General features: G+C 46.7%; 1 protein-coding gene across 1 annotated transcript in view; it reads right to left on the bottom strand.

Moving 5' to 3' along the window:
* Positions 1–27,605, bottom strand: part of LOC147112892 (uncharacterized) — a 133,855-nt gene that overhangs the window by 29,198 nt on the left and 77,052 nt on the right. Inside the window, exons 15-18 of the mRNA XM_085997658.1 lie at positions 25,922–26,062; positions 22,677–24,794; positions 9,287–9,409; positions 4,426–4,554 (exon numbers count right to left, since the gene is read on the bottom strand). Coding sequence (XP_085853784.1) covers positions 4,426–4,554; positions 9,287–9,409; positions 22,677–24,794; positions 25,922–26,062 — 2,511 coding nt within the window. The remainder of the gene's footprint in view (positions 1–4,425; positions 4,555–9,286; positions 9,410–22,676; positions 24,795–25,921; positions 26,063–27,605) is intronic.

Consider the following 27,605-nt stretch of genomic DNA (forward strand, 5'->3'; position numbering starts at 1 on the left):
CCCCTCGACCGTGGTCGAGTGCACCGCCCTTATCCTCCGGTTATTCTTTTTACTTTTCCCTTACTCACAGTCACCGTGGCCGCCTTGCTTCTCGTGCTGATCGGCTCACTCCTCACCGTGGCAGAAGGGACAGTCAGTGCCTGTTGCTGATGGAAGTCTTTGTCTCTGAATTCTTCCTCCTTTCCAGCTCTGCAGACTCGAGTTTTCTCCCAGCAGAATGACGAGGGCGGATGCCTCTTCTCGACGCTCGTTAACTGCTTCAGAATTATTGTTGCCGCAGGGTACAATCGGACTCGTCGCCACTGTAAAGTCTGTGGGTTGTTTAGTTAATTAATACACAGACTCCAAGAGTAACTTAAAACAGGACTTTACTATTCGAAGGTCAGGGCGAATCTGCTCAATACTTCCTGACACAGCACTTATATGCCGGTGTGGTCACCGTCGGTATTACAGTATACAGAAGCCAACAAAGCAGTGCAACACCTAAAGTAGTTCTCTTAAAGGTGGACGGTTACATACAATAGTTCTCTTAAAGGTAGACGGGTACATACACTACACTTGCGGTTGACAAAAATACCTGGATTGCGATGGGGTGCCTTAAGGGCCACATGTGTGCAGTCAACGACGCCCTGCACCCTTGGAAAGCCTGCCAGATTAGCTAATCCAACCGCACGCGCCATGACATTTGCTTGATCCTTGGTGAAATGGATGTGATTGTGCGTGATGGCAAAGGGGGCATCGGTTACCTGCGTGATGCAAGTGTGTGCGGCCGCCTGGGAGATGCAGCTGATGTCTGCTGCTGATCCCTGGAATGAGCCGGAGGCAAAAAATTTGAGTGCGGTGGTGACTTTGACGGCCACTGGTAAGGGGTGTCCACCTGGTCCTCTGGGCTCCAGGTCTTGTTGCAGCATTGCGCAGATGTCACCCACTACCTCTCACGAAAGTCGGAGCCGCCTTTGGCACTGCTGCTCAGACATGTTGAGGTAGCTGACCCTGTGTCTGTAGACCCTGTTTGGGGGGTATCTCCTGTGCTGACGGGCTTCCGTGCGCTGGCCCCTTCTGGCCTGTGCAGCTTCAAGTGGGTGAGCAGCAGCTTGGCGTTCCTGTTGTTGGTGCTGTTGTTGTTCATGGTTCTGCTGGTGCCGCGGCTGGTCTTCGTCCTCATCGGATGTCAAGAAGGGAAGGAAATAAATGGCTCTCATGCTTCTGGTATATGCCTCAGTTGAGGAAGCGCTCAGTCAAGGTGGCGAGAGGGGTTTCCCAGGAGGTCACACTGGAGATGGGTGTCAGGCTCCAAACTTCCACAGCTGTGCTTATGTCTTCTAAAAGTTCCCCCAGACCTGAGACAACAAAGTCCTGCCACCTGCAAATGATGGCTGATCAAATATCCTATTTAATGGTGGAGCTGCAGCGAATAGTCAGCAATCCAATTGTGCTCCCGCCAGGTTTCACTGTCGTGTTTCAGAGCAGGTGTGCTTCACGTGGGAAAAGGGTTAAAATCACAAAGGCCTTTCAAAATGGGATTATAGAGGCAATTTAGTGCTTGTTATGGGCCTATCCCGCCTCCTGCAGGCGGGGTTGGGCCTGCCCGCCACTTTTTGCAATTTTAACACCCCACACGCCTCCATTCACGCCTCCACGGCCCTGGGAAATTCGAGCCCAATGTTTAAAGTAAACAGCAAAAATACATCTGTGAATTTTGATCCATTTCAAATACGTCTGTGCAGTACTGAATTTTGATCCATGCCATAAATTATATTTATTTTTACTTGGAATACTTATGAATGCTTTCTGAATAGATCCATAATAATGATAATAATAGGTCCATAATAATGAAATCAATTTATGTACACTGTATAAAATCAAAAGTTAAGCACAAGATTCACATACTGTTCCAGAATATTTCTACCAAAGCCAGAGCTGATCATTTCAGTTATGTTACTTTGGGATGGACCAAGTTACATAGGGGGAGAAATTGGGTGAGTAGCACCACCTGTTAGCGCCTAAAGAGGCAGTCAGTGGCTATAACGCCACTGGCTGCGTCTCCGGCGATATTCAGTAGGGGCGCTAATGGTGGCGTTAGGCATTTGCACTGCGCCGCCGCGATGACGTCATCGGTGTGCGCAGCGCCCCATTCGTGCCCCGTTCGTGATATTTGGTAGCGAACGCCGCAGTTGCGCCGCTCGCTACCCGCGCCCGGTTCACGGGGCCTTACTGTGCCGGCAGCGGCGCAAGTTAAGGTGGAGGTGCGGGGCGGCTGCTTTTTCGGCGGCCGCCTGCCAGCACCTCCGTCCCCGGCCTCCTAACCCCCCCCCCCGCGGCATTGCCGGCTGTTTCCCGCGAGCCCGGCACTTCTCCTTGGTGCCGGGCTCATTTGCCGGCACTCACGAGCGGGGATCGCACTGTTGCAGGCACCTCCCCCTTAACAGTGGGAGGAAGGCCTGCAGTACCGCAGCGTGCCGTGCCGCAGCATGTGGCGCTGCGATAATCAGTTTCAGCGCCCTAAGAGGGACGCGGAGCGCCGTGTCCCTCGAGCGGCACTGAAACTGAATTTCTGGCGATCGGTATCACACCGATCGCTGCGCTAAATCCTGCGCTTAGCCGACTTTTGCGCCACTTTGGCGCCCCAACCCAATTTCTAGGCCATAGAATTTACAGCACAGAAACAGGCCAGTCAGCCCAACTGGTCTGCACCGGTGTTTATGCTCCACACAAGCCTCCTCTCACTCTACATCATCGAACCCTAGCAGAGTAGATGAGTAGATGAAGGGTGGCTACATTTTCTACTTGGGAGAGTGGAACATGTAAAAAAAAAAAAATCACTTCTGAAAATCATGTGATACAAAACTACTTCATGTAAAATTTACAGTTTTGGCTGTAATGTAGGTTTAAAGAAAGGTAGAAGAAGAACATTTTAAAATGTATTTTTAATCCAGTTGTAAGAAAAGCTGTGTTAACCTGACACTATAAGGTTAATGTAACTGAGGAAAAGGAGAATTTCTGAAATGTGTTCAAAGAGCCTTGGCCCTTGGTTGAACTGTTGGCTTTGAGGGGACTTTGGCATGCAAAGGCTTTCTAGATCAAGAATCCTTTTGAACAGCAGAAGTTTGCAGCTAAATTTATTGACAATAAAGTGATTATTCAAAATGATAAATGCTTATTTGGATAAGTATGGCTGTACAGTTTTAGTAAAATGTCTAAATTCACTGAAGAGGGATTAAATGAATCAGATAAACTAAAAAGGGGAGAGTCTTGCCTTGATTCTGGAAGTTAGTGTTCAGAAGTTTAATTCAGAAGTAAAGAGAAGTTTCATAAGAAAGATACTTATAAACCAAGTGTTAGGTTGCATTCAAAATCAGTTCAGAGAGGAGTCAAGCAGTGATTGTGGCAGTTAAAAGAATTATAGTACAATTGTGTAACTGCATGCAAGATGTTAACCAAAGTCAAAACAGCAAGACAACTAGAAGAATACTGCAGATGATTCATTCAAGGTGTGTTCAGAGGTTAGCAACGAAGCAGTGTGTAAAAAAATTATTAATTGTAGCCAAAATAGTATCTTGTTAAGAGTCCTCCCAAAGTCAACAGTTCAACCAAGGGCCAAGGCTCTGAACATATTTCAGAAGTTCTCCTTTTTCTCAGCTACATTAACCCTATAGTGTCAGTACCTACGACACCTTGGAGTGAGCCAAGAGTTAAATGGGTTAACTGAGTTGGCATACGTAAGATAACTCAAGAGCCAAATTAAGCATTCCACATAAAAACGCTAGAATCAAATCTAAATTTCAATCTGTTATGCTTACATTATATGCTCCCCATTTCTCAAAGGCATTGACTTTCACTGGGCTATGGTTCAAATGGGTGACCACAGCTGTCCAATACCTCATCCAAATGGCTATGCCTCGAGTTGAGCATTGGCTGGCTATTCTACTGTTGGGGCGGGGGGCGGTGGAGATCATGGCTGAGTCCAAATCCTAATTGTAGAAATTTTAATTGTTGAAGTTCAAAGAAAGCTTAATTCCCTTGTAGATTCTTAGGTGCACTATTTTTACACAGTTGTCAAGCCATTTAAAATTAGATACTCACAGCCATGTAGCACAAGATAGCTTTGCAATTGTATGTGAACTTCACCAATTGGAATTTCCACCCTCAAATGCCCACATCCATGCACTTTACAGCCGGGATGCGCAGGTAGCAATCAAGAGTGGGGACCCTGACTGATTTTATCCAGCTTGCTAACTCTGGTCAGTTATAACACCCCAACTGCTGCCCTGGCTGAGACCAGCTAACGCAACACCAGGGTACCAAACCTGGGGCCTTATGGTCTGTATGGGTAAGGGTCTTTACCCATTAAGCTTTGGAGAAATATCTGGTAAATATTCTGAAACCTATAGCTTTCAAAGTAAAGTCTGGTTCACCCAAGCGTACTTTTTCTATTTCATCCCAGTTGGTCACAATTCCATGTTTCAATGGGTAGTGCAAGGAAAGAACGCCTCGCATGTGCTGAGCATCATGGCCAACGTAAACATCCGGCTGATTCCTCCCACTACAAACATTCTGAAGACAAAACAAACAGAACTGTAAAACAGGTGAACAGGTTGCTTTGACATTAGAGACAGGCTGTTGCGTTCAGATATTACAGGGTAATTTTCCAAGTTCACACTGCCAGGATTACCATCCATTTGTAAATTTGTGGGCAGCGTGAATTTGGAAAAATTGGCCTTACAATTACAATTATATAATGCGATCATAATATGGTAGAATTCTTCATTAAGATGGAGAATGAAGTAGTTGACTCAGAGACTAGGGTCCTGAATTTAAATAAAGGAAACTATGATGGTCTGAGGCGCGAGTTGGGTAGGATTGATTGGGGAATGTCACTCAAAGGGTTGACGGTGGATAGGCAATGGCAAGCATTCAAAGACTGCATGGATGAACTACAGAAATTGTTCATCCCAGTTTGGCATAAAAATAAAACAAAAAAGGTGACTCAACCGTGGCTAACAAGGGAAATTAGGGATAGCATAAGATCCAAGGAGAGGACATATAAATTGGCCAGAAAAAGCAGTAAACCTGAGGATTGGGAGCAGTTTAGGATTCAACAAAGGAGGACAAAGGGATTAATTAAGAAGGGGAAAATAGAATATGAGAGTAAGCTTGCAGGGAACATAAAAACTGACTGTAAAAGCTTTTATAGATATGTGAAGAGAAAAAGATTGGTGAAGTCAAACATCGGTCCCTTGCAGTCAGAATCAGGGGAATTTATAATGGGTAACAAAGAAATGGCAGACCAATTAAATGCATATTTTGGTTCTGTCTTCACAAAGGAAGACACAAATAACCTCCCAGAGATGTCAGGGAACATAGGGTCTGAAGAAGGGGAGGAACTGAAAGAAATCAGTATTTGTAAGGAAATGGTGTTAAGGAAATTGATGGGACTGAAGGCCGATAAATCCCCAGGGCCTGATAATCTACATCCTAGGGTACTTAAGGAAGTGGCCCTAGAAATAGTAGATGCATTGCTGATCATCTTCCAACATTCGATAGAATCTGGAACAGTACCCATGGATTGGAGGGTAGCTAATGTTACCCCACTATTCAAAAAAGGTGGTAGGGAGAAAACGGGGAATTACAGACCGGTAAGCCTGACATCAGTAGTGGGGAAAATGCTAGAGTCCATTATAAAGGATGTAATAGCTGAGCACTTGGAAAACAGTGACAGGATCGGACAAAGTCAACATGGATTTACAAAAGGTAAATCGTGCTTGACTAATCTACTGGAATTTTTTGAGGATGTAACTGGTAAAATAGATAAGGGAGAACCAGTGGATGTGGTATATTTGGACTTTCAGAAGGCTTTCGATAAGGTCCTGCATAAGAGGTTAGCGTGTAAAGTTAAGGCACATGGGATTGGGGGCAAGGTATTGACTTGGATAGAAAACTGGTTGGCAGACAGAAAGCAAAGAGTTGGAATAAACGGGTCGTTTTCCGAGTGGCAGGCAGTGACTAGTGGGGTACCGCAGGGATCGGTCCTTGGACCCCAGCTATTCACAATATATATTAATGATCTAGACGAGGGAACTAGATGTAATATCTCCAAATTTGCAGACAACACAAAGCTGGGTGGGCGTGTGTGCTGTGAGGAGGATGCCGAGAAACTCCAAGATGATTTGGACAGGTTGGGTGATTGGGCAGAAGCATGGCAGATGCAATATAACGTGGATAAATGTGAGGTTATCCACTTTGGTAGCAAAAACAGGAAGGCAGATTATTATCTGAATGGCAATAGATTGGGCGAAGGGGAAGTGCAACGAGACCTGGGTGTCCTTGTGCACCAGTCACTGAAGGTAAGCATGCAGGTGCAGCAGGCGGTTAAGAAGGCAAATGGTATGTTGGCCTTCGTAGCGAGAGGCTTTGAGTACAGGAACAAGGATGTCTTGCTGCAGTTGTACAGGGCCTTGGTGAGACCACATCTTGAGTATTGTGTGCAGTTTTGGTCGCCTTATCTGAGGAAGGATGTTCTTGCCATGGAAGGAGTTCAGCGAAGATTCACCAGGCTGATACCTGGGATGGCAGGAATGACGTATGAGGAGAGATTGGGTCGATTGGGCTTGTACTCGCTGGAGTTTAGAAGAATGAGAGGGGATCTCATTGAAGCTTATAAAATTCTAACAGGACTGGACAGACTAGATGCAGGAAGGATGTTCCCGATGGTCGGGGAGTCCAGAACCAGGGGACACAGTCTAAGGATAAAGGGTATGCCATTTAGGACAGAAATGAGGAGGAATTTCTTCACCCAGAGAGTGGTGAACCTGTGGAATTCTCTACCACAGAAGGCAGTAGAGGCCAATTCATTAAATATATTCAAGAAGGAGTTGGATATATTTCTTAAGGCTAAAGGGATCAAGGGGTATGGGGAGAAAGCAGGGACGGGGTACTGAATTTGGATGATCAGCCATGATCACATTGAATGGCGGAGCAGGCTCGAGGGGCCGAATGGCCTACTCCTGCTCCTATCTTCTATGTTTCTATGCCCCTCCCATAGAAGAATGTCTCAGTGCATTTCAGAAGGGGTACAAGTGGATGACAGTAAGAAAATAGAGACCAAAAGATACAGGTGAAAAATCTTTCAGGAAGATTTTGAAGGCGAGGCAGGTGAAGTTCCTCTTGAGCGATTGTGCAAAATAGGCAGTCCGTTTAACACTCTGCCCGATTTTCTTTCCCAAAAGGATGGGCTATCCTCCATTATGCGCAATCGCCCAAGATGAAGTTCACCCCCAAAATGTTTTAAAAAGGGAATTTCAGAGGACAGAGATGGGACTCTGCAGCTGGTCTTGAGGGGGCAGGAGCATAATCTAGAATCAGAAGAATGAAATTGGACGAGGAAGAATGGCCACCCCCTGCATTCACCTCCCTCCTACACCTTGCTGCAGGCTAGGTTGGCCACTGGAAAGCGCTATATTGCACCGGGCTGGAGCTGGTGAACTGCAGCAGGATGCCTATTTGGGGCATGCAGCTCGTCAGTGGCATGGCAACGAGGCCCAGTCCTTGAAATGGATTGGGCCTCCCGCTTGCAGGAATGGGCAGACGTTTTGTCCACTGCTCGCTGTTCCATGCCTGGAGTTAAAATGCGGAGAGAATCTGCAGAGTACATGAGGGACACAAGTTTTGAAATAGGAGAGGGTGGAGGAGGCATAGGAGGCTGAGCAGGTGGCCTTGTTTGTGAAACAAACAACTTCATTAGCTTCTCGCATCTTGAATCAGAGCTGAGGTTGGAGGTTGCAGAGAAGGGCGGATGGAAGAGGTGTTTCCTGATAGTGAGAATGGGATTTGGGCTGTCCTTGCCCTCCAGAGTGATGTTGAAGCAACAGGAGCTTTTAGCCATGGAAAGGAAGAGGCTTATGGTGGTCCAGAAAGATCTGGAAGTACGAAGCCAGGTGGGACTCGTACACTCTGCCCACAGACTTGAAAGCACAGAGCTAGCTGTTATATCATGGATTGGTGAGGCTGGTAGATCATCACTTGGTGAGAATAAAAAAAAAATCAAAGATGAAATTCCTTCAAGTGAGAGCTGGACCTGTTTCTGGCTGATGCGGAGAGCACCTCTTACAGAAGGTGGGTACTGCAGGGAATTCAGGGCCAGAGCAATCTCCTGGACTAGTTTCGATCGCCTAGATGGGTCGGAGAAGAATTTCCCAGATTTTCCCCCCCAAATTGGCCTGTTTTTTTTTAGCCTCTCCCAGAGATCACATGGTTTTGGGTGGGGTGGAGAGTATAGTTGTGATTCACAAGGTATCGCAATTGTGTGGGACAAGCTCAATGGACCACAGGGTTTTTACCTGTCTGTCATTGTTCATATGCAAGGCAGATTGAGAGTTATTGAGCAGATTTGATTCAGATCAATGGCAGTGCATGTGCAAAAAGTTGAGGTCATTGGGCGCTGATATGGAAGTTATGAGATTTTCCCCCCCTCGGGATAGAAAGAGAGGGTGGAGGAGTTAGAGGCAGGCAAGAGGATGAATATGGTGAAAGAGTTGGTGAACGTCTGCCCATTCCTGCAAGCGGGAAGCCCAATCCATTTCAATCAACCGTGTTCATCATTGTGAAGCTGGAGGCTACCAGGCCTTGAGTGATAGCAACGTCAAAGAAATGGCTGTGAATGTAGATGGGACAGGTTCTATGGAGAAAAAAGACCAGGGAAATTGGAGGAGATGGGGTATGGTGAAATTAGATGTAGATTCAAATGACTAAAGATGAGGAGTCGTTCAGCCTACTCCTGTTGATTCAAAGTCATTTTCATTCAAAAACAAATCAAATTATCCAGTCATTCAAATTAAGCAATTTTAATAAAATGACACATTTTTTGCACAATTTCAATTGTAATTAACAGATAATTCAAACAACTTTTAAATTAAGAAATAGAATTTGTTAATAACATTTTTTAAATGGCTAGGCAAAGCAAACTTTTCAGAAGAGTTATCAGTAGATTTAACCAGGAAGGTACTGTGGCATCATGTAACAGGTCTTGTCAAACTAAGGCCGTTAATTGCTAACCTCATTATGTTTTATGGGTAAGTTCTCAAAAGCTACTTGAGAAACCAGTAAACGGGAGCAGATTTATAGTACAGTAATTTTCTTTAACATAAAAGCTAGTTCCAATAAAGGCTGATGTTAAGTATGCTGCAAAATCTGGCACTGTTTAAAGGCTCTTTCTTTCATAAAATGTGCTTATTAAAGTTTATGATTAGTCTGGGTGCTTCACAGTGAGCTGATTGTCAGCAATATTTACCTCATATTTGGGCCGTCCAATTACTGTTGGAAATATAGTAGTTGGTAATTCCTGATTTGCAAAGCCAGCTTTCATCAGACCAGAGCCAGTGTCTAATACAATTGGTGTGTTATAATCACAGACCTGCCAGAGACAGAAAATAAACATGTTAACAGTCTGTAATCATTTCCCACTCTTAACATTTATGGTATTCTGAGCTTTAAGTTGGGCTGTATAGTGGGTGGACTATTAAAAGTGCATCCAGTTTGCAATTCACATTTTTTTTAAATGGAGGAATATGTGTCAGTAGTAAGTACATTGGGTGGGTCATGGTTACCAGTTTTATACAAAAAATGGAACAAAATAGAGTTCCAGAAATTGCAAATCGCACAATCGTTTGTCATGAGTTTGGTGAAGTGTGACTCCTGCCCAACCACCATCATAAAGCTAAACCCCATCATAAATTCCAAGGTCGGCAAATTTAAATATATTGGGTGGGTCAAAACCTTATGTCCAGTTATGCTGGGAGACCGAGGAAATTAATTGGGAGGGGAGAACCGGGAGGAGGAATCTCTGGTATAGATGAAAATGTTGCTCTTCAAGCTGGACTGCTCTTAAAGCAGTACCAGCATGCAGCAATTTCAAATTATGGATCAAAAATGAACCAGGAAGAGAGAAATTAGACACAGGGTGGGAAAGGATGGAATGATGGGCGTGGGTGGAAAGAAATCTGGCAACACAGCAGCCAGGGCCATTTGGAAGGAAGTGGCACAGGAATGAGTGGCAACACCATAACCTCCCAGGAACCTTCCCCAAAGCAGAATAAGGGTTAAAGACCTCACAACGTCAGCAAAGGGAGGTCTGATGGTTCAAGCTGCCGTTAATTTATATTTTGAACACTTCAGACAGGAGACCTATATCTCCCCTAAAAGTGCATTCACAACTCTACGGGCATCACCCTGTGCACTAAATGATCTAATGTGATACGTGTACATGAAAGACTTCAATTAAGTGCATACAGCATCCTACAATGTATGCATGCATGCCTGTTGAAGATTCATTACTTCAGTGGGAATGCTATAACAGAAGTGATGAGAATTGTCAAATAGTTGTCAAAATCTGCAGTGAGTCTCTGACAAGAACAAGCTTTCTTTTGTTATACAGGAAAAGATTGCACAAAATTCCCAAGAAAGGCAGGCAACAGGGGGAGAGACAGCAGGAGTAGCGGGCAAATCAAATCCTGGGAACTCATTCAGCTACTGCTGTAAGGGATGGAGACATGGGAAGACCTGCACCCACAGATAGTTTGTGCTGATCATGTGCTAATGGTCAAAGATCAGAAACGGTTTCTCTTTTTTGAGACTCATACTCTGAGGAGACCCTTACATAAGCTTAACAGGAATGAAAAGGTGGACAACAGGAAACTCATTACATTTCTCATTCTTTTTATCTCCACAGAAGCCAAAAGCAAGAAAGATGCTGTAAAGAGAGAGAAGGAACCTTCACCATTTGGCACTGCAGGCAGGAATTGCCCAGTCCATCATGAACCATGTCACTTGCACTCACCAGCTATAACCATGTCACTTGCACTCACCAGCTCAGATAAGTTAACTCAGGGTGATTCACAACTCACAAGGAAGTTACAGGTAATGGAGGTGGAGCATGATGTACCTGAGCAGTAGGAGATGTTAGATCCTGGCTGTTGAACATGCAGACAATGCTCTCAGGGGTCCTGCCATGAAAGGATAAATGCATGTAGAGCAATACAACCATACGAAGGTACTGCAAAGACTCTGAAGATGTGCGTCAGATGGTAGCAATGATGGCAGAGACCAATTCCATCCTTTGTGACACTATCAGAGGGGTTCCTCTAGAATGCAGTGCCTTCTGGAGTTGAGTAGCAGCTCCAGGAACTTATGCACATGTGCTATAAAATACAGAGGACTCATGATATATAACTCCATGGATATGTTGAGGAATCATTTTCTGGGTCTATACACTCCAGTGGCTGGCTATACACAGGAGAGTCTGGATCTCCTGCAGTGCTACGTTCCAAGCATGTCTTCCTGGGGTGCTGCTGTTCCACCTCCTCTTCCTCTTCCAACAAATAAAAGACCAAGGGGGAAAAATTTGTGTTTGCCAGCAAAGTGCAATTAACGGCTGCTGGAAATGGATGCAACGTTAACCGAGTCAAATTGGTCTGGGGGGCATGGAGATTGGCACAGCGCTCACCTTCCGGTGTTGCCGCTTCCCACAGCCTCTGAGTGAAGCTGTGGAGCTCACAAGGAATTGTGGACAATGAAGAGTTCTGAGAATTAAAGGGGCCATGCACACTGAATCAATACATTTTTCAGCCCTTTCTGCCTTTTAAAAAATATTCAACATTTAAAAGAAGTTTCAAATGTGAACATTCAGCTGTTAAAGTTGCATTACCTTCCTCACCTCAACAATGGGAAAACTGCCTCAGCACTAACACAAATGGCTCAGCAAGCCAGGGAAGGGGCACCGAGGGTCTCACACGCAGCACTCCAGCTTTGTGCAGGGGGTCAACACTGCAAGAGCCGCCCTCTACCCACAGGGGCCATGAGGCCTTCCAGAAAGAACAATGTGGGATTTCATCACCAAGGCCGTCACTGCCAGCAGTGTCGCCTCCCCCCCCACCACCTGGCTCCGGTGCCCAAAGAAGCTTCATGACCTCAGACCACTGGTCAAGGTCAGTGAATGCATCTTCAAAAGCCATCTCCTACCAACTGCACCACTAGCCTCACACACTGCTCAATGCACGACCCCCAAACACTCGTTTACCAACAATCTACACCATTGACGAGGCACATCTCCCATTCCTAGCCTCACCGTACCCCCTTAGAGGAGACGGTGCAAGCCATTCTTGGCAGTGGCATGGGTGAGCCCTTGGCCAGTGGCGGGGCTGAAAGGATACAACATGCTGGTATCCTCATACGTTATCCTCCTTCTGGCATGCACCTCTTGCTTTCCCACCCTCACCTCACCTCACCACAACTCCACCCTTGTGCCTTCTTCATTTCACACACCCAAGAAATGCAGCCTGCCCAGCCAGTGGGTCAACAAGAGGAGGCAGCCTGCCCAGCCAGTGGGACCGCAGGCAGATGATTCCATCCCGGATATCCCGGCCACAAAGGGGCTGTCTGGGATGCATCCTTCAGTCTGATTACTCCTCTTCGGCTTCCTCCTCTTCTGTATCTTCCTCTTCTGCATCTTCCTCTTCCCTCTGCAAACAGATGCTGTAAATGTGAAATGACAGCATAAAATGCTGGAAATACTCAGCTGGTCAGGCAGCATGTCGACCTGAGACGTGAACTCTGTTTTTCTCTCCGCAGATGTTGTATGAGCTGTTGAGTATTCGCAGCATGTTCTGTCTTCTCAAAGGCCTTCATTTACCATCCAAGCCCTTGTAAGCATCCAGCAGCGCTCCCTACACACTTAAAAACTTTTCACATCTATTGCAGCAAGCCACCACTTCAATAAAAGTTTTTAAAGAACAGTCCAAACCCTTAAATTCAAACTTACCTGAATAATGTGTGTGTCCTTTTAAGAGCTGCAGACATTGCCACTTTCAGCCTGCTTGCACGGAGGACCCAGTGCTGAATTCAGCGCTGGGGTTGAAGTTCGCGTTGGTGACGTTAAGTCGGCGTTGCACGCCGATTCACATCACCACGCCACCATTTTTTCCCCAGGGTGTTGCCAGTTACCGGCAGTGCAAAGGGGGAGAGCAGTATGGCGAAAGAGCAGCAGCTGCCATTTTATCGCCATTTCATGGTGTTACAGAGTGTCGGTAAGGAGATAAATTTCTAGCCCAAAGATGGGAATCGCAATGGGAAATCATTTTGCATCCTTCCCCTTAATTTTTGGGACACTCCCCAAGCAAGAAACAGTTTTTCAGAAGACTTCTAAAGGAAGCTTGGAGCCTCCAAAATAAAGATCAAAGAAATATAATCAAAATACCAATCCAAAGTAAAGTTATGTGCCTCTATTTAACAGCTCAATGATTCCAGCATCGGCCTTTCTCAGCTGCTGTTCTACGTTACCTCTATTTAATAGCGGCATAAATTAGGCGGGCAGAGGCTAGGGTGTAAATGATGGGATTCAGGAATTAAGAAGTCACCCTGGTCTAAATCCATTATTTGCAATGGCTGCAGCTTAGCTGGGACAGACTTACCGTTTCACGTTCCCTTGCTTCCAGCAAAATTCATGGCAGAAATGAAAGATGTCATAAAACAAGTGTATCTTCTCTAAGTCCCAAATTCCGACCCCCACCCCCCACCCATGTTAGCTCTACCGGGTTTACAACCCATCAAACCTTTGGAATCTTGGAAAAATAGAAGAATAAGTATGTCAGCTGGACAGGGTGGAGGTGTGGGTTAGCACATTTTCCTGGCTCTATTTCCATTCTAAAATGACAGAATGGAATAGCTTCTCACATTGCCAGCTGCAAGGATCTCCACACTAATGTGCTTTGAGCAATCTTAACTCAACTCATAATATACATGCGCCCAAAGCACAAAACTGCCAACAATTTGGCACAAATGTTTAACTTCATCCAGAAGTCATAAAAATATATCATGTGGGGAAATGGAGTCTGACTGGTATGCTTCAGAGTCTGGGATTATTGTTGAGAAAAGCAGAAGTAGCTCAACTTTGCATTACCTAACCTAAAAGTGCTACATTGAATCCCAAAAGTGGGAAATTGTTCCATTCCCCAGTACAGAAATCTGTCGGCTTGAGCACAAAAATTCACTGAAATTAAAAGAATACGGCCTAGAAATTCAGTCGCGCCACTTTTGGTGTGCTAAAGTCGGGCGGGCGCTAAAGTTAGCGCCCGCCGGAGAGTGTAGGCCACTTCGCCGAAATTCAGTAGATTTGTCCAAGGAGTTTGGGCGAGCGCTGAAACTGGCGTTGCACTGCTATCTTCAGGCGCTAAGCCGGCGATGCGGACTGATAACGCCGAGGCCGGGCGCAGCGCAGGTGCGGTCATGTTTTGATTGACAGCAGACACCCTGACACCGGCCAGCTCTTAAAGGGGGAAGGGTCGACTTGGTCTGCTGCCACGCCCTGGATAGTGGAGCCCTGCAGCTAGGCCTGAACACTGCTGGTGGACCCAAATAGCGCCTGAAGCCATGCAGAAGGCCCGTGAACGAGCGCAGCGCTTCTCAGAGCATGCTTTGTGGGTGCTGCTTAAGGCTTTTGAAAAGAGAAGAGAGATCTTGTGCCCGGACAGTGGCAAGAAGGCTCCCAGGAGGCAGTACAGGAGAGCCTGGAGGGAAATCGCCCACAGGGTGTCATCCACCTGCGATGTCCCCAGGAGTGCGGAACAATGCCGCAAGAAGTACAACGACCTCACTCGGATGGTCAGGGTGAGTACCCTTTCCAGTGTCCTCCTCATCCTTGCATGTGCACCTCACATTATGGGCAAAGGGACCTCAAAGGCCTAATGGCCATCCCTCCTCCCGCAGCTATGGCACTGGCATGATCATCAATAGCACTTTCTGCACTTTACACACTGGCCAAGCTATTCGACCATGGGAAGCAGTGCACACAACAACAGGGCAACACACTGGCCAAGCTATTCGACCATGGGAGGCAGTGCACACAACAACAGGGCAACACACTGGCCAAGCTATTCGACCATGGGAGGCAGTGCACACAACAACAGGGCAACACACTGTACTTAGAGGCCGTCCTTTCTCTTGCAGGCCAAGCTGGCGAAGAATATGAAGAGCCGGAATGTCACCGGGGGAGGCCGTGGCCAGTTCCAGGAGCTCAGCGACCTGGAGGAGCGCATGGCTCGACTCATGCGTGTCCGGGTGGTTGGCCCCGTTGCTGTTGGAGATGCTGACCCTGTGCTGGGCCCCAATGGTAAGGACATGACCGTTTGGACCTCTTTCGTTCCCCTTACGCTTCAGATCTACATCCTTTGCCACTGTCCGACCAATGCGCATAATGCCACCACTCATGCCTCCCTCGCTGACGCCCTGTCCTCACTCTAAAGCTACTCTTGTGCCTTCCTGCTTTCAGCTGGTGAGGAGGAGGTCCATGAAGCTGAGTGTGCCAGTCCCTTGGAAGAGGAGGACGTCGAGGGCCAAGAGGAAGGCGGCACATCGAGGGAACCCTCATCCGCGCCAGGGGATGGCAATGGAGGGGACACGTCTTGCCTGGAGGAGAGCCAGGGGGAAGTGTTGCAGGGGGGTGCAGCTCCTGGGCCCAGTGGCGTCCAGGCACGCGGGAAGGGTCGGGCAGCACGGCGGCCTTCACCCCAGAGGGGGGAAGTGTTGCAGGGGGGCACAGCTCCTGGGCCCAGTGGCGTCCAGGCACGCGGGAAGGGTCGGGCAGCTCGGCGGCATTCTCCCCAGATGGAGAGTCCGCCCTCCAGTCCGGAGACGGTCCTCGCCCAGGAGGTGCGCCTCCTTGATGAAATGTCCGCGGCCTCCGAGCGGCGCCACAACGAGTTCATGGGGGTTGTGGGACAGTTGCCTCAGGCCATTGAGTCCCTGGCTCATAGTGTGGCCGCTTTCGGGGACTCACAGGCCAGGGGTGTGGAACAACTCGCGGCAGCACAGGCCAGGGGTGTGGAACAACTCGCGGCAGCACAGGCCAGGTGTGTGGAACAACTCGTTGCAGCACAGGCCAGGGGTGTCGACCAACTCGCGGCAGCACAGGACGCGAGTCGCGAGTTCATGAGTGGTGCCGTGCAGACACTGGCTGATCTGATGCGGGCACAGAACAGGGCAGTTCGGGCACTCACTTCTGCCACACTCGCTGTGACACGGAAGCATCGACAGGGCACCCGCCGCCCTGCTGCAGCACAGCGGTCTGGCCTCCACCAGATTGCTGCGCTTGCTGCAGTGCCAGCCCGGCCGAGTGCCTGTGTCTCTGGCGACCAGCGAGCGCCTGGCATCAGCCAGCTTGCCCCCATTGCTGCAGCCGCCACTGCCACTCCCCCAGCCAAGGTGCGACGAGCTGCTGCAGAGACTGATGCTGCCCAGCCACAGCTGCAGCAGTCAGCAGCCTCGTCTAGGCCGACCCCCAAGGGCATCTGCCGATACGCTTGGTGCCCCTCAGGAGCCTTCCCCCAGCCTTCCAACACCCACAGGGCCCAGGTTGAGGCGGAGCAACAGGTCGGGCAGGGGCCGGAGAAGCCTGCACAAGGACTCGCCCTCTCGGCACACCAAGTAGAGGGTGTGGCCAACTGTTTTTTTTATATGGGGGTGTTTGTGTTCTGGAGGGGGGGGGGGGGCTTATTTTGGAAAGGCCGAAGATGAAGGCCAATTGGATTGACAAGTTTTGTTATTCCTCCCCAGGTTGTGGGAGTGAGATATGTTTTTCACTGTTTTTTGGGGGTCTTGTCTGTTTTTCTGTTTCATGTTTGCGTGGGTTTCCTCCGGGTGCTCCGGTTTCCTCCCACAGTCCAAAGATGTGCAGGTTAGGTTGATTGGCTATGATAAATTGACCCTTAGTGTTAGGGGGATTAAATACGTGGGGTTACGGGGATAGGGTGGGATATGTGTTGGTGTAGGGGTTACGGGGATCAGGTGGGATATGTGTCGGTGCAGGCTCGATGGGCCGAAATGGCCTCTATCTGCACTGTGGGGTTTCTGTGATTCTGTGATCTGTGATGTGGGAAGGGCCCTGAGTTTGTTAAATAAAGCTTTTTATTTATTCAGCTTGTCCAGGTGTCATGTTTCAAGTGGTTGTTGCGTTAACCGGCTGAGGGCTTGCGGAGCGGCTGCATTCAGGTGCGTTCATTGCCACAAGCCATTCCCTGACAGGGGGCCTAGAAGTGTCGTTCAATAAGCCGCCGGCGGATGGCCCTTGGACCTTGTGGCTCCCTTCTGGGCTGGTACTCCTCATCCTCCTCCTCCTCCTCCTCATGGTCCTCGTGCTCGTCCTCCTGAGGTGGTGGCCCAACGTGAGGTGGCAGTGCCTGAGTCCTGCGGATAGCCAGGTTGTGCAGCATGCAGCAAACGACGGCGAACTGGGAGACTCTATCCGGCGAATACTGTAGAGATCCGCCGGATCGATCCAGGCAGCGGAACCGTTGCTTCAGGACGCCAATCGTTTGCTCTATGATGTTCCTTGTGGCTTGATGGCTTTCGTTGTATGCCTCCTCCGCAGGGGTCCTGGGTGCGCGGAGCGGGGTCATGAGCCATGTACACAAAGGGTAGCCCTTGTCCCCAATAAGCCATCCCCTTGGTGGAGGCTGTGCCTCGAACATGTCAGCCACAGTAGTCTGGCGCAGGATAAATGCATCGTGGCTGCTTCCTCGAAAGCGGGCATTGACAGCTAGGATGCGCTGCCTGTGGTCACACACCAGCTGTACATTAAGGGAATGGTAGCCCTTCCGGCTGCGGTAATCCTCGGCATTGTCGATAGATGCCCGCATAGCCACATGCGTGCAGTCAATGGCGCCCTGCACCATGGGGAAGTCGGCGATCCTGGCAAATCCGACTGCACGCTGCTCCTGCCTCTCTAGGGTCATGGGGAAGGAGATGAATTGGTGTCTCCTTGCGAAAAGGGCATCGGTGACCTGCCGGATGCAGCGATGCACGGCGAACTGGGAGATGTTCGCTATGTCCCCAGCAGCGGCTTGGAAGGAGCCGCTTGCATAAAAGTTCAGAGCCACCGTGACCTTCACTTCCACCGACAGAGAGGTCCTGCACATCAGCTGTGGACGCAGATCTCTGTGAAGCAGCTGGCAGATCTCTGCAACCACCTCCCTTCTGAAGCGCAGCCTCTTAACACAATGCGCGGCAGTCATGGTGAGATAGGACACCTGCTGCCGGTATTCCCTGAGTGGGTAAGGCCTACGTTGCCGACGCCTGATGGCCCCTCTGCGTCTAGGCATGGCTGGCCCTCTCACACAGCGTCTGCGAGCCCTTCGCACATAATGCTGGAACTGAGGGTTGGAGCCCCATGCAGCCCCCATAATGAACTTGCAAACAGTGAAATCACAAAGAGTCAAATTTCCAAGCTCTGGCCAGAAGCCAAAAATACCTCTCCTATGTTGTCCCAAATCAGTAAGGTCTGTTCCTTGGTCTGTGTCCAGAAATCCAAAGCACTAAAGTCATTGCAGCAAAATGGCTGGCCTTTATAGTTCAGTGAAAGTGCCCTTTAATTAGCGCTCCCCGAGGCCCACAGGGCCTCTACTGCGTTCCACTTCACAGTTCTTAACAGCGCCATGCCCACATTGGGCGGGCGCCACTGAATTTCCGGTTTGGGGCGCACAAACAGCGTTGCACGACGAAATGACGTCATAAGCTGCGCGCGCAGCTGAGCGGGCGCTAACACTTTGCGCCGGCGCTAAATGTCAACTGAAGTTGGGGCGAGGCGCAGATCGCGCTGCGCCCGGGCGCTAAGCGCCTAGTGCTGGAAATCTACCCCTCTTATGGCGTTAACGGCTGGCGAACGCAACTGAATTTCTAGGCCTACATATTTAAATTTTACATTTTGACATAAACTGGACTCATTAGAAGTAGTGTTTAAATTGTCTTTTGGATGATATAAAAAGATCCCATGGCACTATTCAAAGAAGATTAGGGGAGTCCTCTTGGTGTCCTGGTCAACATTCCTGCTTCAACCAACAGCACCAAAACAGATTAACAGGTCATTTATCTCATTGCTGTTTGTGGGACCTTTCTGTGCACAAATGGTTTGCTTTGTTTGCCTACATTACAACCCAACTACTCATCAAAACGACTTCATTGACGTTGAAGCACTTTGGGAAGTCCTCAGAACGTGAAATGTACGACATAAATGGAAGCTCTTTCTTCCTTTGGCTCCCCTGATGACAGCTCGTTACGGCAGTGAGGAGCTGAGCCACACTGACCAGGAAGGTGCCAGTTTCAATCCTTAGCTTGCGCTGAGTTACACTGATCTCAGCCCCAGAAGCTGTATGGATGTTGCTCTTTGTCTCAGCGCCTAGGATTATGAGAGTGGTAAAGTAAAGTCCACCAGGGTTCATTTTTGCTATACATTAGCCCATTCTTGAAGTGTTTGTCACTCCGCTTTTTAAGAATGGCGAGAGAGGGAAACCAGGGAATTATAGACCAGTTAGTCTGTAGTCGGGAAATTGCTAGAGTCTATAATTTAGGATAGGGTGACTGAACGCCTCGAAAATTTTCAGCTAATCAGAGAGAGAGCCAGCATGGATTTGTGAAAGGTAGGTCATGCCCGACAAACCTAATTGAATATTTTGAAGAGGTGATTAAAGTATTGGACAGGGGAATGTCTATGGATGTTATTTATATGGACTTCCAGAAGGCATTTGATAAAGTCCCACATAAGAGACTGCTATCTCAGATAGAAGCCCATGGAATTGAGGGCAAATTATTGACCTGGTTAGGAAATTGGCTGAGCGGCCAGAGACAGAGTAGGGATAATGGGTAGGTACTCAAATTGGCAGGATGTGACCAGTGGTGTCCCACAGGGATCTGTGTTGGGGCCTCAACTATTCACAATATTTATTAACGACTTAGATGATGGTACAGAAAGTCATATATCCAAATTTGCCGATGACCCAAAGATGGGCAGCATTGTAGGCAGTGTAGATGAAAGCATAAAACTACAAAGCGATATTGATAGATTAAGTGAATGGGCAAAACTGTGGCAAATGGATTTCAGTGTAGGCAAATGTGAAGTCATCCACTTTGGACCTAAAAAGGGTAGAACAGAGTACTTTCTAAATGGTGAAAAGCTAAAAACAGTGGATGTCCAAAGAGATTTGGGGATCCAGGTACGTAGATCATTAAAATGTCATGAACAGGTATAGAAAATAATCAAAAAAGCTAATGGAATGTTCGCCTTTATATCTAGAGGACTAGATTACAAGGGGGTAGAAGTTATGCTGCAGCTGTACAAAGCCCTGGTTAGACCACACCTGGAGTACTGTGAGCAGTTCTGGGCACCACCCCTTAGGAAGGATATATTGGCCTTGGAGGGAGTGCAGCGTAGGTTTACCAGAATGATACTCGGACTTCAAGGGTTAAGTTATGAGGAGAGATTACACAAATTAGGGTTGTATTCCCTAGAATTTAGAAGGTTAAAGGGTGATCTGATCGAAGTTTTCAGGATATTAAGGGGAACAGATAGGGTAGACAGAGAGAAACTATTTCCGCTGATTGGGGATTCTAGGACTAGGGGGCATAGTCTAAAAATTAGAGTGAGACCTATCAGGATTTAAATTCGGAAACACTTCTACACACAAAGGGAGGTAGAAGTTTGGAACTCTCTTCTGCAACTGGCAACTGATGCTAGATCAATTGTTAATTTTAAATCGGAGATTGATAGCTTTTTGTTAACCAATGGTATTAAGGGATATGGGGCAAAGGCGGGTACTTGGAGTTGGGTTACAGATCAGCCGTGATCTCATTGAATAGCAGAACACGCTCGAGGGGCTGAATGGCCTACTCCTGTTCCTATGTTTGTGTATGGATGCTGGATGGGGACAGAATGCTGAGGTAGCACTCGTTCCCCCCCTCACCCCACCCCCCACCCCTCCATGGTCCACTAGTCTGTTAATGCTCACTACTAAATGATGACTTGGGTGAGAAGGCATCTGGCACCTGTGGAATCATACTCCAGCAAGGAGTCAGCGCCTTCAGGAGAGGATGAGAGAAGGGAAGAAAAAGTGGCAGAAAAAGAAAATGTATGATGCTGCAGTTCAGCAGGCCTGTGGAACAATACATGCAATCGCTGATGGCAAATCAGAAGCATCAATTTAACGGTAAAACAAAATGAATTAGTGTCAGTTTTTAAATAAAACCCTCACTTATCTCCAATCTCCAAAAGTCTCCTTTTTAAATAATTCATTTGCTTCTTTTGGATTAGTTCAGTAAGTAGCAACAGTCCTGCTGTGCCAAGCCCTCCACAAAAACAGTTCAGTGTCAAAGCTGCCAAATGCACAGCTGTAGCATTTTTACGCTGATGCTCAGCCAAACAGGTAGCAGTATTGATTTTATTTTTAAAAAGCGTGCATGCTTTTGTTTCAAGATGATGCTGGCTGTTCAAATATTGGGGTCGATTTTGTCGAACCTGTTGGGAAGAAGGTGGGACTTCCCCTTTCGGGTTTCTGACCCGCCTACTTCGACGTCCGGCCAATCCGCGCAATTTTCCCTTGATTGACCTTGTTGAGCCCGCCCAGCGGACTCAGCAGGCCAATTAAGGGCCACCTGGCAACAGGTGACGTCACAGACTGAAATTTCATCTGTCAAGATTTCTGACAGCTGAAATATCAGTGTTTTACAGCTGTTTGAAGCTGTCAAACACTGACAGTCTGATTTCTAAGATGAGTCTTTCTGCGCAGACTCATTTAGAAATCTCAGCAGCACTAAAAGCTGAAGGCTGTCACTTTTGACAGATCACAGCCGTTCAGCTTTCAGTTCCGGCTGAGTGCTGCGCTCCCGACAGCTACAGGAAGAAAGGCTGTTAAAGTAAAGGTAAGTAAAAGTTCTTTACACACACCAAACACACTTACCTTTACACTCATGCACCCATCACTCACCTGAGCACCGACATCGCGACCCCTCCAACTCATTCAACCCGACGGCCCGCTGCTCTAACGTGGCGTGGTTTGGAGCCGTCGGGAAACCCACACGAAACCCCTCAAAATGGGGATTAGGCTAAAAACTGCCTGTTAACTACCGGTTAACAGGCAGTCAATTGGCACTAATCCCTTCCCGCCTGGTTTCAGCGGGTCCCAGTGCGGGGCAGGTACCCGCCGCCCCTGAAACTTACGTGGGGCGGGGTTTTGGGCAGGATGGTGTCGGGACCCCCAAAGTCGGGATTTCCCCCCCCCCCCAACATGCCTGAAACCCCGCCTGACGGCTCCCCGAAAATCTAGCCCATTATGTTCCAGATTCTACCACCAGCTCACTCTAGACAGATTTTCTAATTTTCGGTATAAGTTGGGAAATTTAACAGATAAACTCTCCTTTTTCCTCTCCAAGCTCTTAGTACTATGCAGCATTTATAACAAGGATACTTGATACTGCAAATTAAGGTTGCCTCATTCTGGTTAGTCCCCTCAATCTATATTATAATATCACTCATTTTTGGAAGTGTGCAGAAAAATCAGTTTTGAGCTATTTCGAGAAAAGAAAGTGTACCCTTTCTCAGCTCCCAGTGGCTCAGTTCATTGTGGAGATCCTAACATGGAGGAAGATTTCCTCGTCATGCTTTTGAACTTAAATCATAAACTCATTCTTCATAAATCTTCCCCTGTTGTCTTTACAAGTTCTCATTCCAAAAAAAAATTAGCCGATTAGGACCAAAATTCAAGATTCTGAGAGACTTTGTTGCCCTATAATTGAATTCATATAAATCACATCACAACAATGATGCATACATATCTGTTCTATTTTTAAAAAAAATCTTTGGTTACCTTCATAAAGGAGGCTTGAAAAATGTGCGTATTGATTGGCGGATTAAGTGTCACAGATGCCCTTGCATGACAGTCTTCAAATACAGGATGCAAGTCTTTATTTGGAAAATCATGTATATGGCTTGAATCTTCAGTTACATGTAAGAAATCCTTCTGAGTCTCAATGCTTCTGGATTCATTAGATTGCAATATCTCGGGTGTGCAATCTGCTCTCGATCCTAAGCTGCTACTGCCAATTGCACTGGTTTTCAGTTTTGCTTCATTAAATAAAAGAATCCGTTGCGCATCACATTTACCCTCACCGTATACATCTGACTTTACTACCAGTTTGGAGTCTTTTTCCCCAAAACACATTTTTCTGTTCTCAACAGAATTTACAAAAGAGCTTGCTTCAGTGATAGAATCATCTTTCTTGCAATCTATTTGATCAATCTGTATGTCTGTTGAGCTGTCAGACAGATTGGAAGAGTTTTTGCCCACATGGTCCTTTTTGATGTCTTCTGATTGATTTTTGTTCCCTATCTGTGGACTGGGATTTGGTTCGTCTGTTCCACTAGCGCTCATAGGCATTTGCATTTTGGGCTCCTTTGAAACTGGGCAAGTTCCCACAAAGTCTGAAAATTCTTGATGTTCACTAGGTTTCCTTAAAGCACTGGAATTTTCCAAACACTGTTTTGGGTACCTTTTGGTTTGGCACAGCTTAATAGCTTTCCTGGGTTTGGGCACTGGAACTCTCAGCTGATCTTTCTTGCCACTCTTCATCATCACGGCATCTCCAAGAGTTTCACTAAAGGAATGCTGAGAACATGCAGAAGCCGGAAACCTTTCCAATTTCACAGGTATACTAGTCCGCAGTGCTGGTTTTGGCTTTTCCCTAGTTTGCACAGTTAGGTCTCTTCGGCTTTTACAGCCAGCTGTATAGTTTCCATTATTTTCAATGGTTTCATTCTCAGATGAATGAGTAACCTGCACAAGAGTTTCTTTTCTGCTAACCTCAAGCTGTGATGTGTTGTTTTTCTGTTTGTGTGTCTTTCTTGGATTCAATGGGACAGCTTTAGCATCAATACTGGCCTGTTCCTGGCACCCGTTTGTCGTTCCAACCCATTCTAGACTATTTATCTCATGGCTGCCTTTTCCACGGGTTCCTCCTGAGATTCCATGACAAATTTGCTCTTCCATTTTAGCTGATCGTATACAGGTTTCATCCTGTAGCTGAGTAATAAATATCTGGTCATCTTTTGTACCTATCGGATTACTTTCTTCATTCATAGGAACAGCATTATTTGCAGCCGGACCAAGAATTTGGTCTTGCAAGTAATTTTTTTTGGAAGGTACTGTTTTGGTTGCCTTTTTCTTTGAGCTACGTACAACCTTTACGTATGCAGGCATTTTGTCTGGAGTACGTTTGATGCAAGATCGGTCCTGACTGGAGTCTGGATAGAAACCATTTATAGAGTACCTCAGTTCACTGGACTTTGAATTTGTTTCTGTTAACACAAATTGGCTTTTGACCTCGGCACCTGGGTTAGGTTGTGAATGAGAAATCAGATTTCGCGCAGGTTTTCTGGTACTCTTCTTTTGATTACCGCATCCTGTCTTTGAAGATATTTGTGGCAGTTTCTTTAAATTCTTGAATTTCATTTGTTCTTCTCTAGCTAGACTTTGCTCCATTTTCTCAACCTCTTTCCTTTCCCTCTCCAGCTCAGTCAGGAACTTTATTCGGTCTTTGTTTGGGTTTGGTTTGCCTCGGTTTGACTCGCCTGAGTTTTGAATTGGAACATTCTGCTGTTCCTCAGAGCAACACAGCTCTCTTATCTTTAAGTTCTCTTCCAGAATTCTGTCCTCAATTTGATTTAGTTCTTTCAACTCTTGCAGCAACCTGGGATTATTGTGTAGGCCCCAGTGTGCTCCTGGGCTCGAAGGAGTAGCATTACAGTTTGTAGTGCAAAACCCCCCCTCAGGTTTGACGTTTCTTTCTCGTTCCGTGCACTCAATATCACAAGCTAAACGTGAACGGGTGCAACTGCAGTGACATTCCTGCTGTCCCGCTTCAGGCCACACATAGTCCTCCAATCCAATCACTCCAGCTTCTGAAAGCTCACTCAGGGACATCATGGCCTGGAACAAAAGGTTCTTTTAGTAAATTAGTTACTTAAAAATGCTAAAAATCAGGAGATTGAGTGGTACAGTGAATTCGCACATTGTCCTCTCCACATGAGAAATGGGCCTGAAGCCTAACCCAGACTAGGTGGGAGGCAAGTGTCAATCCAGGCTGCGCAGTCTCAACCCAGTTTGTAGTGGGCACGGGCCACACAAAAAAAATAGGCATAATTTGGCACAAACTGACAGTCTCATTCAAAGAGACTACAAGGATGCCTGGTAATCTCACAGGGGTACATTGGTGGAGTGTTCTGAGGCTAAGGATTAAAGTACATTGTTGGAGCTGTATAAATAGAGATTCATCCTGTATCTGGCTTGTGCTTTGCCTGACCTCTGACAGCCTGATGCTGACTTTAGGTATCAAAGTACTCCATTCCCCAGGACTCCCATTTCTCACCTTGAGCGCAAAAAAAAACGTCACCGCCAATTTTCCACATTATTTGCAATAATTTTACTCTTGGCTCCTATAAATGAAGGCACCATTAAGAATTAAAAAATTCAGCCAAATAATTTAATTTTAACGATACAATAACATTTTACAAAGATCTTGAGCGGGGTAACTTTTAGTCTTCAGCGCTTCTGGCAGACAAAAACTGTGCCTGAATTCCTGACAGGCGTTCCTGGTGTGCAGAGCTCTGTGCCGAGAGAAGTGCCGAAGACAAAAACCTGTCCTAATGTTTTCAAGAAAAATGAAGTCGGGTAATTTTGTCATTGTAGGGGCAATGTGGTGCAGGTCAGGAAATTGCAGGCATGATCCCTAACCATTTTCTGTCCATTAATTCTAGTAGATGGAAAACCATGGTGGGCGATGTCCACATGTGTACTCAGGAGGCAAGGGCAGGAGCATGCATTCAGAAAACTGGTCCTTATAAATTTTCATCACACTCTAAAGAGGTCAGTGCTAACAATGGATATTAAATAGGTTGTGCACTTATTAAGCCAATGCTTGAATTCAACAATATTTTCAGACGTCCAACCCAATTTTTACAATGAGTTTACATCTACAGAAGAATCAGTGAGTCAAACATCTGGCTACTGAGCATCACAAAAAAAAATCCTGGAAGAATTATTTTTGAGAGTGCTACCTTTTTATTGCTCATAGTGTCTTGGTCTCTGTGCCCGTCAGCTATTGTGCTGTTCCCTTCAGAATCACCACGGCATTCTCCTTCTTCCAACTGCAACAGAAGCTCCAGCTCCTTTTCTTGTCTGAGCACACATTCTTCCTCCTGGGTCCAAAAGATGGGATCATTTTAAATACTGTAAAAACGGTGTTATTACTCATATTCTTGACACTGAACAAAGAACAGGGAGGTGCTGGCTTAGATGATGTAGTTATCTTAAATAAAAGCAGAAAATGATGGGAATACACAGCAGGCCAGTTAGCTTCGATAAAGACAAAAGACAGGTTTACGTTTTGGGTGCATGCCCCTTCCTTTGACTCCAGTCACTTCCTCCAGATAAGAGGTGTCACTATGGGAACCCACATGGGTCATAGCTATGCCAGTCTTTTGTAGGATATGTTGAACACTGTCTGTTCCAGCCCTACTTAGGACACCTCCTGGTCCTCTTTTTCAGTTACATTGATGTCAGTCTCAGTACTGCTTACAGCTCCTGCCCTGATCTAGAGAATTTAATTAATTATGTTTCAAGTTTCCATCCATCTCTTACCGTTATGTGATCCATCTCTGATTCTTCTCTTCTCTTCTTGAATCTCTCTATATCATCTTTCCACTGATACCTATTAAAATCCCACCGACCCCCATGATTACCTGGATTATCATTCTTCCTACCCTGATTCCTGTAAGGACTCAATCCCTTTTCCCAGTTTCTCCATCTCCATCGCATCTACCCTGATGATATCATTGTCCACAAAAGAGCTTCCAAAATATTTTCTTTTCCCCCCTCAGCCAACGATTCTTCTCCACCGTGGTAGAAATGATATTTGACCAGGTCCGTCCCATTTCCAGTGCTTCTGCCCTGATCCCAACCCCATCTCACAATCTTACAGTTGGTCTCAGCCCCTCTGGGTTGGGTGGGACATAGCGTGAATAACAGCCAGGGTTCTTACATTATCATGATGATCACATTGAGGAGGCTGCCGTGTTTCCTACATCACAACAGTGACTATACTTCAAAAGTGCTTGATTGACTGGAAAGCACTTTGGAATGTCCTGAGGTCATGAAAGGCACTATATAAATATGAGCCTTTCTTTCTTTTACTTATGATTACTATGCAGTGGCCCCCTGCTGGAAGGGCACATACTGTACTTGGACATTATCAAACTTTGCTGTGATGGACTCTGCAGTCACATAGCCTGCTGACATGCACTGTTGTGGTTTCCTCATAAATAAAGTACTAGAAGCCACCAGGTGCCTGTGGAACTACTAGCAATTAATGATGCCATCACGAGAGGGGAGGATGAGAGAAAATATTAAATATTTAAGTTAAATTATAGGCAGTTTATTTAGTTCATAACAGAGAAGTCATAGGATTTAAAACATAAAAGAAACAAGGATTCACTTAATCAGTGCGTTATATTTAACTTGCTCTTGCATTTCCAAAGTCAAAGCTTGAATCCAATTTTAAAGATAATTTGAAAATCATCAACAAAGACACTGAACTGTGAACCTCATATCCCATCCAAGGCCATTTACTTCTACTTCTGTAACACTGCCCATCTCTACTTCTACCTTACCTCCTCTGCTGCTGAACCCCTTAACCACATATTCATCACCTCGAGACTTCACTTCTACAACACCCTCATTCTC

The sequence above is a fragment of the Somniosus microcephalus genome, chromosome 9 (assembly GCF_052327205.1).
Source record: "Somniosus microcephalus isolate GS21.2 chromosome 9, FLI_Smic_1.0, whole genome shotgun sequence".
Lineage (NCBI taxonomy): Eukaryota > Metazoa > Chordata > Chondrichthyes > Squaliformes > Somniosidae > Somniosus > Somniosus microcephalus.